This window comes from Maniola jurtina, chromosome 10 (assembly GCF_905333055.1).
Source record: "Maniola jurtina chromosome 10, ilManJurt1.1, whole genome shotgun sequence".
NCBI classification, from domain to species: domain Eukaryota; kingdom Metazoa; phylum Arthropoda; class Insecta; order Lepidoptera; family Nymphalidae; genus Maniola; species Maniola jurtina.
In genome coordinates, this window is record NC_060038.1 from 7,381,362 (window position 1) to 7,398,005 (window position 16,644).

The following is a 16,644-nucleotide window of genomic DNA, read 5'->3' on the forward strand; positions in this document are numbered from 1 at the left end:
TTAAACTGGTAGGAAGTACGAAAAAATAAAATATAATACCCAGCACTTTTGACCTATTTAATGTTTATAGGCCATTAGAGACAATTAAAAGTGACCCAATAGCCAGACATAAATGTCTTTACACACACTTTAACAAGAATCCTTTAGGTTCAAGTCGAATCTACATATTATGCACCAGCACAGTACATTTTCCCTAATTGTGGTAAACTAGAGGATGCCCGTGACTTCGTCCGCGTGGATTTAGGTTTTTAAAGATCCCGTGGGAACTGTTTGATTTTCCGGGATAAAAAGTTGCCTATTTCGATTACAGGAACGCAAGCTACTTCGGTACCAAATTTCATACAAATCGGTTAAGCGGATGGGTAAACACCCATCCGCTTAACCGATTTGTGAGGAATCCTGTGGGAACTCTTTTCTTCGGAACTTCTATCCGGGGTAAAAAGTAGCCTATGTCTGTCCCCGGGATATAAGTTGACCCTGTACCAAATTTCATCAGAACCGTGAAAAGGTAGCAGACACACTTTCGCATTTATAATATTAGTATGGATTTTTGGTATAAAACGACTTTCGAGTATAACTTATACAGGTCTCGTTATAACATAGTCATTAGAATTTCATAAAAATCAAGCCTACATTAAATGGTACCAAGAGTTCTACGAGTATTTCAGGGCTGAATCATTAGGAACCATATCAGACACGCGCTTTTATCATCAGCGATCGGTGATTTTGCGACTGTATCGCGTTTTGACGACTTTCTGCGTTCGATCGCTGAATTGAAATCACAAGGCATATTATAAATGAGATAGTGTGTTTGTTAGTTGGTTTATCCTTCAATTACGTTATAACGGAGCAACGGATTGACGTGTTTTTTGCATGATTATAGTTAAAGACCTCGAGAGTGACATACGCTACTTGTTATTCCAGAAAGTCAAAGAGTTCCAACGGAATTCAAAAAACTAAATCAAGCGAACGAAGTCGAAGGCATCAACTAGTAATAGATCTGATCGCTGCGACTGAAGATTATACCTTATATGTGTGCGGATTGTAGCGTTCAAGCTTGGGACCAAGCTTCCGAAAAACAACTAAATCGCCCATCGCTGATGCTAAAGGTATCGTGTCTGCTATGGCCTTAAGATGGAATTTTTCGTAAAATAAATACGAGCAAGTCCTTTGTCCCTGAAGAGGCAATTAAGCGGGGATTTTTTGTCAGGACTATATTATAAACTTTATTACAACCTTATCATCATCATGATCAACCCAGGCAGGCCCACTACTGAGCACGGATCTTCTCTCAGAATGTGAGGGCTTAGATCACATCTGCCACTATGGTGCAGTGTAGATAGGCAAACTTCATACCTACACATTTGAGAACACACCTACTGTCTCCAAATTACACTGTATGCTTATTTATTATTTGTTTAAATTCTATAGTAAACTAGACGCTACTCGTGAGTTTGTCTGCGTGGAATTAGGTTTATAAAATTCCCGTGGGAATGATTTGATTTTTCGGGATAAAAAGTAGCATATACCTATATCCGGATTCGTCTTCGGGATACAAGCCATCTATACATATAGGAATATAAATTGTTATAAAATAGAGTCAATTCGCATCGCTTTTGTTTTGGTCCGAAGAAAGCACTAGCTCTCGGTTTTAACAACTTATAATAAATCGTTAAACCTGGGAGGTCAAAACCCGTACTCAGTCGAATTGTACTGAAGGTCCTGGCAGCCCACGCGTTATTATCCCAAGCAAATCCCACTGTGATGTGATTAGCGGCCACGGTCTTCAATCCACAAAACAATGTGAAATACATTGTAGCGGTTTACCTCTTAACTTAGAGCCAAAATCGATTTTGAAGAGCGAAAATATTAAACAATGTCTCTCTTAAAATAGATTTTAAATAAGACACATAGCCTGTCGAGTTGCCAACAATCTGGTACTTGGTTGTGAAAATATATCGTAGCGGCAAAACTAAATTTAATGGCAAAACCATCTTGTCCATTTTGAATGCTAATGTGCTATCGCGTCGGACAAATAAAGAGATTTATCGGAAAACTGTAAACTCGAAGAGAAAGCTGCTAGGATATTGTGTGATACAACTCAATATTGCAGTATATTATAATAAGGACCCCAGATCTTTTACAATTTACTCGTACATATGTGAAGGTTTATATTCAGTAGTTTAACAAGTGTAAATTAAAAATTTATAACACCCCCGACAAGTGAAGGTTACAGTAACTAGAAAAGACTGAAAAGACCTGATAACTTTCAAACGGCTGAACCGATTTTCTTGGACTATTCCGCGCCTACGATCCAAAGTAAGGTGAACTCATCCAATTTCGTGATAAATCATAAAATGTAATAAAACTTCGCTATTTTCTTACAATTATCTTTTTATTTTTAATAGGAACATAAATCAGTCTCTTGTTTACAATAATTGGAATAATAAGTTTATTTAAGACGACTATTTTTTGAGTTATAGGTTAAAAACGAAACCTTCTTAACTCACACAACTTCGCGATAATCACTTTAAGTCCGTGATACATACTTGGCTAATTACGTTATCGCGGAATTGCAGAAGTTTTTAATTTTTTTTTGCCACGAAATTAGAAAAACATTTCCAAATAAACTACTAAGCTGCATCTTTCGCATTTACTTATATAGAAATATGTTTCTGATTTCGTGACAAATAAATCAATAAAAAAAAGTTCAAAAGTTGAAAAAACTATAACCCGACTACGGAAAAATGAGACAACTTGAACCCGACTTGGTACAAGTAAAACAAACTAAAAAGAAAGAAACAAGATAGGTGCTTAGTGCTATCATCGTCTTGAGTAAGATTCAATACAAATGCCGTGGTCGTGCGTTTTGGACAGCGTAGGTATTTCTTATCCTTGATTGACGGCATTCCCAATGATTTTATTTGTCTACCAAATTGGAATATTTTCTTTTTGCTGGCGTTTCGTTATATTTCCTATTTTTTTTAGTTTCTTGTTCCTCCATTACTTATATCTGTAAACAAGAAAATTTTCATTATACATAGAAAATAAAAATAGCTTATTAAGATAAAAATTCAACTCATTTAATTCCGTGACAAAAATACTGAAAACTTTTTTATGTAGTTACCAAAATTTTATTTAGTTCTACTGGGTACAAATGTTCATATTAACTCAATAAATTACAAAACAAAACAGCTTTTAACCAAGTTTTATACAAACATCACATGCACCTACGTTAAATCCGTGACACGACTTCAGTTCAAAACTTGAAAATCAGTTAATTCTGTGGATTGAGGAAATAAGGAATGATACTAAAATTACTCACCTTTTTCTAACACCAAATAGAAAATCACATAATACACTGGTCTAAGATTGAATTGTGTAAGTTTCGTTGTAATCTAAGGATATTTAGTATTTATTTCTAATTATTTGCGTAAACACAAAGTAGCAATGGCGCGCAGCGCGTGGAAACTGAGCGCGGGCGGACAAATTTGTCATTTGTTACTATCTCTCTCGCACAATTCAAACCAAACTTTGCAGGGAGAATTGAGACTTATTACCCTATCATAAGGTTCACATTAAAGATGTGTATTTGGCTCACCTAACTCAGTACCAGCTTCGAAACAAACTATCACGAAATTAGGAGTGTCACATAATTGCATGAGTTTACCCTATCTGAGTTTTCCAAAACATCATTTTTAAATAAATAATTATGTATCAAGGCAACGTCCATCTTGACAGCTTGACATATTTTGTCAATTGACATAATATTATGAACCTAACGGTTATGTAACCTCCTTTTCTACAAGAAAACTAGAAAAGAGCTGATAACTCTTAAACGGCTGCACCAATTTTTTTGGATTATAGCTAAGAACACTCTCGATCAAGCCACCTTTCAAACAAAAAAAAGTAAATTAAAATCGGTTCATTCGTTTGGGCGCTACGATGCCACAGACAGATACACAGATACACAGATACACAGATACACAGATACACAGACACACAGATACACAGATACACAGATACACACGTCAAACTTATAACACCCCTCTTTTTGGGTCGGGGGTTAAAAATGAAATCATATGTCACACTTCCTTCTATGTGTTTATTTTTCGACTACACTGTTGTTGTATTCTTGAAAAGGAATAATTGTATACTTATTTCTACTGCATCATGTCTGACATCATTTTTTAACCTGGGGTCGCAACTCCTGGGGGATTGCATTAGTTATTAAAGGGGATCGCAATCCGTTCAAAAAATAAGATCTGTAGATTTTGCCTTTTTATTGCCTGCGAAATATACCTTATCATAGGCATGTACGAAGTACAATTATTGCTCTAATTTAACGACAAGATTTGAATGAAAATGTAGGAATACGAACAAGCAAATCTGCATCTGGACGAGAACGTATTGAAATACTTAACTGTTTTTTTAGTTCAAAATATTTACTCATAATATTAGTGGTGCACTGGTGCCACGATGGAACTCGCAATCGTAAATAACGCGATATTTCAAGTTTTCCATTTTGTAAACTGAGTGACGACTCAAAGAAAAAACCAAAAGAGAAAAAGAAACAAATGAGTTAAATTAGTTTTCAAAACACAAAAGCATGAGTAAATAAATGTATAAATTTGAAATTGGAATTCTTAACCAAAGAAGAGATATTTGAGATCAAGACAAAACGCCAACACGGTAATATTATGTATCAGTATTCCAACTTCATACAAACGGACGAAACGCGAGCTATACCTACGCACCTCGATGTCGGCAGGCGCTCGACACGCAGACAGTCGCGACTGTGCCGCAGTGACGAACGGGCGGTGTTTTGTTTTTCTAACAATAACCGCGCGATTTTTTCGTTGTATGTGAAACCCGATCAAAGAAGCCACAATTTCAGCTCAGAATGTCGGTATTTAAGGTACCGGGACTACAATAAGATTAATTCGCAAATTTTTGATTGTACCCAGCGATGATTTTGTGGAATATATAGAAAAAATGGAGAAAATATTCCGAACTTCATTTAAAACCAAATATATAAATTGTAAAGTAGCTGTAGGTATCTATAACCAATTAAAAGATATTCATTTTTCTCCATCTTGTCCATGTTTCCCAAAACAATTTTTAATTAAAAGCTTTATACTAGAATGCGGATTTTTTAAACTTTAAAATTTAATAATTCGTAACTTTCGTTTAATTTCCTACGTCTCAGTCGAGGCGCAATTATTTTTCGGTCTCAAATGTATAAGACCGATTTGTTATTCAATCATAAACATGGTTTTTTAATTAAATCTACCAATCAAAAAACAACACGCATTTTTATTGAACATTTCCTATGCAATTCATAAAGTATTTTATTTGTTTATATAAAAAAAGTATATTTACAATCACAAAACTAGATGGAAACACAAAGTAGGCCTTGTAATTAAACTGCTGGAGGCGGGCAGCCCTACCGCATGTTTACGTACCGCGCAACTGTAGGTATCTTTTTCAAAGAGACGGCCGAGTTAGAATACTGTATAGATAATATTACCGTGACGCCAATTTCATATGTAAGGACCTAATATTTCCCCTTTTCAAAGCGGTGATTCAAAGTGGAGTGGTTTTAACTTTTTAAGTCGGCTTTCTATTTGGGGGGTCGGGACTTCGATCCCGGGCTCTAACTTTACAGAGCTATTTGCGTTTTAAGCTAATTGAACGGCGAAGGAAAACATCTTGAGGAACCCTACGTTACGAACCTAAGAGTTCTCAGTAATATTCTCAAAGGTGTGTGAAGTCCGTCAATTCGCATTTGGTTAGCATGGTGGACTATGGCTAAACCCTTTTCAATCTGAAAAGTGAACTTGCTCAGTAGTGAGCCGGCGATGGGTTGATGATGATGGTGAAGTACAAGACCTATTTAGATAGATAGAACTCTTTATTGCACACAAAAACATGTAAACGAACAACACAGAAGGAAGAAAACAGAAAAACAATTGTGTGCAAAGGCGGCCTTATTGCTTAGAGTAATCTCTACCAGGCAACCTCTGTTGAAAGGAGAATAGAAGAGTTCTAAATATTTACCTACTTATACTTTATTCACTTCCAAGCATTTAGCTTTTATGAATCGCTCCATTTGGCGTACTTATCTAATAAAGACCAATGTTTATTAAGCGTTACAAAGCTACTTTATCCCGGGCCTTCGGGACAAATTGCGAACAAAGCCTAATTTTAATAAATTGGGTAGCCTCTATTTAAATACATTTAACAGCCATTCTTGTCTAAGCGTAGACTTAAATGTGGTATTATTTAAAACCCTTTTAAACCAGAGAATGAATTATTTCTAAGTAGGTAAAGTATCTTTCACAACTCAAGAGTCGTGTGGTACAGTTTATTTAATATAGACTTTCAACATAAATAATATTGCGTTGGTGCAAAAGTTTGCTCTTGTTCTATAAGGTGCATAAGTTTGTTCTTTTTCTAAAGGTATTAATAAATCACCAAGAAAATCACGTGTAGCTGTAATTATTATTATTAGCTCCGATTGATTTTTCTTTCCGTATTTCGTAATTTTCATTAAACTATTGGAAAAAATAAGCAACCAAAAAAAGAGTTAAAAAAATAGAAATAAAAATGACCATGAATGAGGTCTAATGCATGAAAGTCCACTGATGGTTTACGTCCGATTTTAATAATTTTATTATCATGCCAAGTATAGGTACCTACAATAAAATATATTCGTTTCCTAAAAATATTCCTTGATTATGAACAGCACTCCAGCTTCCGCTTGGATAGAATTTCTGAAAATCGTTTATTGTTCGCCAGCGCGTGGTGTATCAATATAAAATTGTTGAGCGTTGGTACGGTTATCCTTATAAACTTAGTAGATACATTATTATAATTTTGATAATTAAAACAACACCTATGTTTGCGAGTTCATTCGTCACCTATTCGTTTGCGTATCGTTTAACCGATTGAGGTGAACCTTTGTACAGTTGCTGTTGGCACTTGCGTTAAGGTTTATGGAAAAGTATCATCAACGTAAAAAAGATGGCATGCAAGTAATCTATACTAATAAATAAAATTGGAGTGTCTGTCTGTAATTTCGAAATAACTACCTCATATTAAGCTCATATGGTTATTTGAACGATACCATAACTGAATCACACGTTTTTAAAATTTTTGTCTGTCTGTCTGTCTGTCTGTTTGAAAAGGCTAATCTTTGGAACGGCTGAACCGATTTTGACGGGATTTTCACAGACAAGTAGAGAATTGACCAGGGAGTAACATAGGCTACTTTTTTAACCGACTTTCAAAAAGGGAGTTGTGTTTTTCTACATAAGTACACCGAAATCTCCGAGATTTCTGAACCGATTTGCGTCATTTCTTTTTTAATCGACAGAGGAAGTTTGCGACATTGTTTCATAAAAAATTTGAATTCCAACTCTTCAATCCTGATGCTGCAGGGGATCTGACCAATCCACGCGGGCGAAGCTGCGGGCATCAGCTAGTACATAATAAGAGGCATTGCAACGCAAGACACGCATTATTGTTTTAAATGTGAAAGTGTGTCCGTCTTTCTGCTACTTTTTTATGGCCTATTCGTTTAACCGATTTTGAAATAGGTGCTGAGTTAGATTATTTCCCTGGGGCAGACATTTAAAAATCTAATATATAGGGATAACTTGCTTGCTGTAGGCGGATCTAGGCTACTTTTTGACCCGGAAAATCAAAGAATTCTAACGGGATTTTTAAAAAACTTATATCCATATGACGAAGTCAGCATCATGTAGTAAATAATTAATCATACCTACCTAAAACAATCCAAATGACCAAGGTGTTCCCCAGCACTGCGAGCAGCAGCATCACCGCGAACACGAGGAACCAGGCCAGCTGCCCCCACCACGGGGGGCTGTAGGGCCTCTTGCCCAGCCCCATGCAGTTGCCGAGAGCGACTCTGCCGACAAAAAATAACTTTTCATTTTTTATCTCATACATTTACTGCCGTATACACAATCATTACTATGAGGTCTCACAGTGCACTCGAACGCATAGTGTAGGTTCCACCAATCAGATCATTGTAAATTGACGTGACACAGTCATCTGATTGGTGGAACCTACACTGTGCGTTCGAGCGCACAATGAGACCTCATAGTAACGTTTGTGAATACGGGTGTTAAAGTCCTAACTTACTCACTGACTGACTTATCAACGCATGCCTAGCCTAAAGTTCAGCTTTTAAGCTTAAAAGCTTTTAAGTACTTTAGGCTTAAAAAGCTTAAATTTTGCAGAGACGTTCCTATATGGAAAAAGGCCGGATTTTTTGAAATTTCTACGGGAACGAGGCCGTGGCCTGTATATGACGGCTGAAAAGTACGGCTTGGCCGTTTACAGTTCATGGATTTTTTATCTGAAATGACATCTAAGCCCGGAATTGCTTCTGCGACCATCACGAAGTACAATACAAATTAGTAATTGTCGAACAAACTATTCCTTAAGGCCTTAAAATATGTTATGTCATGTAATAGTTTTACGAACATTAAACGGCCAAGCCGTCCTTTTTTTACCAAGATGTAGGGTTTGTAGAATCAGAGCTTGTAAGTAGAGTGATTTGTTATTTATTGTTATAAATTTGATACAGTCAAGAACATTTAAGAGCTATATATTACTTTGGACTTGGGATAGGTCCCATGGCCAGCACAAATCTAAGCTCAGCTAGGGGCTTGGCTCTACTAGAGATCTCATATCTTTTTAACAGTGAAAACATTATGAACTTGTGAGTCTTGGCTACCTTTTTACATGAAATAAAGCTGACCCGGACTGACTTGGGTTCTTAGTGAGAGTCTACAGCAGTGATACTAAGTGCAGCATGAGCCTTCTAAGTTGACCAGCTTCCCTCATAAGACTGCATCGTAACTTACCACGAAGTGAGATCACAATTATTAAGGGTTTAAAATGTATGGAACGAAAAAAGAACATATAAGTAGGTATTATGCAAAATATTAAATTATTTCACATAGTTTTTAGAGCTATACTTACACTGATAATATCATGATTATTAATTTAATGGCGTCGAAATATGATGTATAAAAAGAAATATTAAACAAATTATTCATGACCCACTGACAAGGGTCGTTATAGGATATCAAACTTTCGCAGTAATAAAAGCTTTGGGACTGAATTTATGATTTTAGTCTAATAAGAAGATATGTAAGTAAGTAGGTATTATAATATTTATTCGTTTTTCCAACTTTGACAAGTGGAAATATTGAAAGGAAATATTATTTCTTCGTAGAATTTAAGGGAGTAAACAAGTATTTACAAGTAGTAGCTAACTATAACGAAAACAAGATTCAGAGACTAGCAATTTGTTTGTCTCCGGAAATTGTGTACAGTTCAAACAAATTAATTAAAACCTTAATTAAGACGATTTAGCTTAGTGGTAGGTAGAGAGAAAGTTAATTAATATTATTTATATAAGTAATAAAAGTATATTCTTAGTTATAAGTATTAATAGGAAGAAAGACAGATTAAAGTTATAAAAGTCAGGATTAGAGTAGGTAAGTATTTCTTTTTGACTATCTTACAATAATAAATAATTATTATGTTCAGCTTTTAATATATATATATCTATCTTCTATCTTCTTCTATAACATACTTAACACATAATTATAGATATAGGTATACAAATTAATAACTTGTTCGGACTAGTACTTGAGCTATCAACATAGGACAGTCTAAGCCCATTGGGGTTAGAAACTTGGAATTTTGACAGTAGGTACTCTTCACAACGTAGGCACTCTTTTTTGGAAATTCCACTACTAACAGTGCTATAAATAGGCGATGACAGTTTTTTGTATGAAAGTCATTTTTAGGGTACCGTACCTCGAAAAATACAAACGGAACCCTTATAGGATCACTTTGTTGTCTACCTGTCTGTCTGTCCGTCCGTCGTGTCTGTCAATAAATCCTAAATTAATTAATTCCAAATTAATTCAAGACAATCGTCATAACCAATGCGTCCATTGAATTATTTGGTTATTCGGTTAGCGCAGAAATCAAATGATTCTGAATTTCAATCAGTCTTCATTATCCAGTATTCATCAGACTGTGCTCCTAAAATTAGTGCCTCCCACGAGGTTAAATCATTGTTATAGGTGATGTTTATACTATACAAACAAATAGTTTTGGCCTAGCTACTGGCTACATTATATACCTATTTCAAGATGTTATGGAGATCGGAGACTCAGTTCAGTAAGTTTTCAAGTTGACAAATGTGACATCGAATTTATTATGAGAAATTCTGCAGACCACAGATTTTGCGCTTAACTACTTAAATTTTAACCTAATTATGCATTGATGTAGCCTAAGACTGATTTTTATCCAGGTAGGGACTCTAAACCTATAACTCTCCGTAAATTATAAACTAATACCTCCCACGACGCCAGAAACTTATAAAAGACTAGCTGATGGCCGCGTAGATTTAGGTTTTTGAAATCCCGTGGAAATTATTTAATTTTCCGTCATAAAAAATTGTTTATGTCACTTTTCAACTATACCTATCCCCGAAAAGAATAATCACGACGATCCGTTGCTTCGTTGCGACCTGATTGAAGGATAAACAACCAACAAACTCATATGATGTACAATGTACAAACTAGACCAAACTCATAACCACATTATAGTGTGTCAAAAAATAATAGTTGGAAACTAATAGGTAGTTTATGAATACCTAAAGTACCTATTTAAATCAAAAGTTGCGTGACGTTTGTCATTTGCTCTACGTACGTGACACAGTAATTAATGATAACCTGCTGTTATACTAATAACAATTAATATTGTAGTCAATAGGAGGTTGGAACCTTTGTCCTTCTGATATAATAAAACTCCTTACTAAAGGCTAAAGCACAATAATTATATGCTCAAATATTATACAGGGTGTTTGGTAATTAGTATATAACGACGACACGTACCCATGCTACTTTGACCTGATAAATACAATGCTGAAGTATAATGACGAAATAAAATTAAAAAAAATCCATACAAAATTAAAAAAAAAAAATTATGTCACAGTTTTCATGACCCTAACGTGCCCTAACTCACTGAGATCGTTGGTCATCTTTAGATAGGCCAAGGCCAACGATCTCAGTGAGTTAGGGCACGTTAGGGTCATGAAAACTTGGACATAAAAAAAAAATTGTATGGAAATTTTTATAATTTTATTTCTTCATTTAACTTCAGCTTTGTATTTTTTTTCCCTTTTGGATGCGTCCGAGGGGAAGAGCAGTGTTCGGGCCGTTGCGCCCCGGTAACATGGCTAATAATTTCTCTTCGGAGATATTGTTGGCTATGGCAGGGGGGGGAGGTTTCTCCGCGTGTCCCTCTGACTAGCAGAGGGCACAGTGGACGAAGCGGCGGATGGGACGCGGGCGACGTGCGCGTCCCAAGGTCGGGGGACGCACTTCGTTGGTGCGTCACGGAGGTGCGGTGTTGGGGACCGAGCAGGTCCCCGGTGGAGGGTCTGCCTCGGCAGACGTCGCTGGCTGGGTTGCGGTTGTTTGCTTCGGCCGTTCCCGTGACCCAGTCGCCAGGCGACGCGCAGTAGCGCCGCTGGGGTTTAGTGGGTATTCCGGTCGCCTCTCGGCCGGCGAGTCCCACATACCCTCCCTCAGCTGGCTGGCTGCCTCACGGCTGGCTGGCTAGCTTCCGGGGGGGATGCGTAAATGCATTCCCCAGTGTCAACAAAAAAAAAATGGGTACGTGTCGTCATTATATACTAATTACCAAACATCCTGTATAGTCAAGCTTTTAGTTTAGTTTTAACCTACCTAAGTAAAATGAGTGTACATGTGTGTTCATTTATTATTATGTGTTAGGTGTGGAAATATTGTGACTTGTGGTTGTCCATCGTTTTAATTACAGGTATAACTGTCTATATTCATTTATTACCATAGGTAGGTTACCTTCGCATCTTTATAGCGCGAAATCTAATCTCTATTGTGGAAAAATTTCCTCAACGTTTTCAACATAAGTACTTAATTGGAGTTACCCTAAAAAACAGGTAGTGAGTAATTATGTTTGCGGTCGACATTTTATGACGGAGCCAATTTTGCTGAGCCTTGTCGTAAAATTTGTACCAAAGGTTAGTTACTTTTTCTTGTCTGGCCAACAGAGAATTATATATTTTTTAATGAACCTATTACGCCAAACACTGACATTATACTCGACCTCAAAGTATGTACATATAAAGCGACGTTTTAAGCGTCGTTTAAGGTTTTTCTTCTTAACATTTCATTGTCTATAAACAATCGTGAACCATGTTAAATGAAAATAGATCGATGAATTATTTATTTTGTTAGACCCGCATAATATATAAAAAGATGTAAGTGTCTACACGTTTCAGCAGAACAACAACAGCATTTTCCATTTTTAAACGAACAAACAAATGCGCTTAGTTAGATTGGCTAAGCCATTATACTGGTGATCACTGAACCAATTTGCATCAACGATCCGCCATTAGATTTGTAATTTCGAACCACAAGGTCGACAGGTACAGACTGAATACTTTCAACTGGTACCTAGATATATTACTATGCAGTTAATAGCATTCACAAAACTGTTAGATCATTTTTAAATAGGTAAGAACATTATCTCATAATGTATAAATGATTTCCACTAAAATGCACTAATTTACGCCTAATTTATGCCTGTGCCTTAAATTACGTAATTACATATCTCTGTTCCGTGTAGGATTTAATGAACACGTAGACGGACAATTTCATCATGGTAGCTCATTTACGAGCTTATTTTAGTAACCAATTATTATACAGCTTAGCTTATTTTTTTGTACTTATCTATGTACAATGTACTACAGCTCAAACTGCAATATCTAGAATTGTTCGTGTAGGTTTATTTATAACGTAGTCCCCTATTAAGAAAGGATTTAAGAAATTCCACCAGCATTAAACCAGAGCGGCTTTGCTAGTAGATTCTACTAAGATCCTATCAGATTTTAACCTATGCCATAAAGGAAAGGACAACTACAGAACAAACCTACTCGTACCTTTCAGCGAATCTACAAGTAGGTACGCGGTGACAACTGAATTAGATACGTTATTCTTCTAATTTTGTATAATACCTAATAGCCTATAGGCTAGGTCAAGTCACGACTAATACTTATACCGATCCAGTAATGGACCAAAAAACAAAAAAAACTTAATCCCTTCGATACTAAGTACTAAATGATAGATTTATGATAAGCACTAGCTATGCTAATATATTTTGTTCCATTGAGAAGAGAACGGCAGATTTTGGGCTCATATCCAACAACTCTTTTAAAGTAAATCAATCTTTCATAATTTATGCATCATGGTTTTTATTTTATACTTAGGTTTTTTGCAGGCTATCAAACCCAAATGCCCTTTTTTTTAAATTTTTGTCCATCCGTCTATTTATCATTTTGCCCGCGCTAAACTTGAAAATGGCTCAATCGATTAGGTATGCCAGGACTTATTACGCCCCCGGGAAAGTGGGTGAACTCGCAGGCAGGCGCTAGCATAACATACTTTAACCCCGAACCAAAAAGAGGGATGTTATAAATTTGACGTGTGTATCAGCTGTGTATCTGTGTATCTGTCTGTGGCATCGTAGCTCCTAAACGAATGAAACGATTTTAATTTAGTTTTTTTTTTTTGTTTGAAAGGTGGCTTGGCTTGATGGAGAGTGTTCTTAGCTATAATCGAAGAAAATCGGTTCAGCCGTTTGAAAGTTATCAGCTCTTTTCTAGTTTTCTTATAGACGTTTTTGTGTCGAAGGTTTTTTAAATTTTTAGTTATAGAAACTATGAATATGTATATCTTTAGGGTATTATCGGTTATTCATGGTTCTCTTCAAGTTTAAGTACTATAACATTAACATACCTGCCACATAAATGTTATAAATAAAGAGAACAATGAGTATTATACAAAAAGCTTCCGGCCTTCTATAGCAAATTTTTGGGGGTAAATTTACCCTTCGATGACCTTCGAGCCACCTTTGAGAAACGTTAACGCCTCTAACAAGAAAATTCGTAGCGGCAGCGCTATAAAAATGCTACAAAAAGTATAAATGTGTGTATCTATATGTATAGGTATGCCTTCAGCTACTGCTACTTGCTCTACCTGTTTGATTAGGCTAAAAGCCTATTCTTACAATCTATTAACTTTTATTCACAATAATGCTTCAAACAGTAACAGGTTAGATGCTAGTGTTATGGATGAGCGATTTTTATACTGAATAGGTATTCGTTGTAAATTAGAAGATGTCATACTTAATACAGGTATATTGGAGCAAGTGATGTCCCGCAAAACACCCTTTACCTAGTTAATCCGGACTGGCCAAACAAGTCTAGGTTAGGTTAACTAGAACTAAAAAGAGAACTTGACTTCTTGGACTAGTCATACTAATAGATACCTACTAATTGTTATTGTTTATTCCGCTTGTCAAACTTGTAGCTATAAGTAAATAGTCTAGTTATCGCTTCAAATTCAACTGAGTTGTACTGTAATTTGCGAGGGTTTAGCTTTTAGCCTCATGCGATCCTGAATCATGCGATGTTCATAATTTAGACTTTAACATATCATTAAACAGATGTTATAAAAACACTAAGTCCTGACTGATTGCTCTATGCCTACACCACCGAGTTAGAAACTTAAAATGTTACGAAGGTCCTCATTAAGAAATAATTGTTGGAAATTCCAGACCAGTCCACTTCAAATAAAAATGACATTTAAGCTTTTGGTTAAAAGTGAAGAATTTCATGTTTTACGATTTTTGGATATTACATCCTCAAGGAGATTAATCGAGCGAAGTAGGGGCGGGATATCTAGTAAGTAATAATAATTAAGTTCATAGGAATTTCTTTGACAATAAAATTTAATTTACCGCAATGTAAGGAAATTCTGGTAAAGCAGGGATCTCGAGTTAAAAGTGACATCTAATTAAAAGAACCGCCCATCCAATCCAACATCAAGATAGCGGCGGCTTTTGATAACAATTTTCGTCAAAGACGAAACCACAAAATAATGTCTTATCAAGTTGCATGAAAATTGTCTACAAATTACTTATATGACATTTTAGTAAAACCAAATAGGAAAAATAAACACGTTAAATTAATAGGTTATTTCGAAAGAATTTCGGTAGGTTCTATTTTCAATCATAATAAAGTCTACGTATGGAAAATTATCAAGGACATTATTTAGACCCTAAAGTTATTTACGATCCCAACAGGTTATTTTCTGTATATTTCCGAACCGTGCCAACAATAAGTAAACCTCTTGATATAATTTAAATCACAACAAGCGGAAAGGTCTGCCGCAGATTCCATTTACCGAGATATAATAAAGTAAATAAATGACACAGACTAACTAAAAAAAAGCAATATCATAAAACTAGGACTAGAATATAAATTATTAATTCTTCGATAGTGGAAAGGTTGATGAAGACTTAAGTTTTGATGGGCTAGATATAGTCATAGCGTAATCACCTCTCGCACTAAATTTTTAATAAATAAAATATTAGCTACATTTCAAATCTATCAAAAGACATAGTTTCGAGTTTCGACATCAATGCACAAGCTGGTCATAGTAAAATCTTTCAACATGTAAAATTAGGATATGTTAATGAACTCCTGCATTTTAGCAATCGAAACACCGTGGTGGAAATATACAAACTATTTTTTTAACATAACCTAAAACGTAACATAAAATTTAATAAGTAAATAATGAGTAACTGCCGGGCTCCGGCGTTTCTCAGGTGGAATTTTATTACTTAGTGGAAGTCTATGTTTTAGAGAAAAATCTAAATGCGATGTCTAAAGTTTCTATAGATCACCGATTGAAGCTTTAGTGTATAAAGAAAGAGAAATGCAAACGAACAAAAAATAAACATTAAAAAGATAGATATGAGTAAGTAAGGAGGTACAATTGGCAGCCTTATCGCTTTGAAGCGGTCACCACCAGGCAACCACATATTGATAAGAAGAAAGTAAAGGAAGTAGTGAAAAATATTACAACTTCCAATCATTTTCGGGGCAGTGATAATGTTCGAGTTAGTTTTCCGCTCCATTTGCAGTAATTTTGAAAGCGGCCTCGATGTTTCGACGACCTTCGAGCCTTTTTTGTGAAACATTAACACTTCGAATAAGAAATAGAACACCGCCATAAATGTGCCACAAAATATACAAAAAGGCAACTCTTATTCTTACTATCCTCGATCTGATATTGATATTGAAGCAATAAATTGTATCGAAGATCTCGTAATCGAAAAATACAATACAAACGCTTGTAAATAATAATTCTTAAGACATTCATCCTACACTGAGTGTTAGTATGTACTTACGTCGATCATTTATACGAATTCACATCGATACATACTGCTTCGCTAATAACTTGAAAAGGGAAGAACAAAGAAGCTTCTGTGGCGCGCTCTTTAGCTCTTTCCTTGAATACTAACGAAACTCGATGAAATGTGTAGACATGTTATAGGTGCCGGATTTTAGTAAAAATATTTAGTTTTGAATTTACACGGGTTTAAAGATTTGTGTGTATATGTTTGACTAGCTGACGCCCGCGACTTCGTCCGCGTCGATTTAGGTTTTTCAAAATCCCGTGGGAACTCTTTGGTTTTCCG

At 35.7% G+C, this 16,644-nt stretch overlaps 1 protein-coding gene across 2 annotated transcripts in view; it reads right to left on the minus strand.

The window, feature by feature from the left end:
* The window catches only part of LOC123868817 (tachykinin-like peptides receptor 86C), a 72,347-nt gene that overhangs the window by 36,788 nt on the left and 18,915 nt on the right, over window positions 1-16,644 (minus strand). For both annotated transcript variants that reach the window (XM_045911464.1, XM_045911463.1), the window contains exon 3: window positions 7,791-7,933. In XM_045911464.1, coding sequence (XP_045767420.1) covers window positions 7,791-7,933 — 143 coding nt within the window. The remainder of the gene's footprint in view (window positions 1-7,790; window positions 7,934-16,644) is intronic.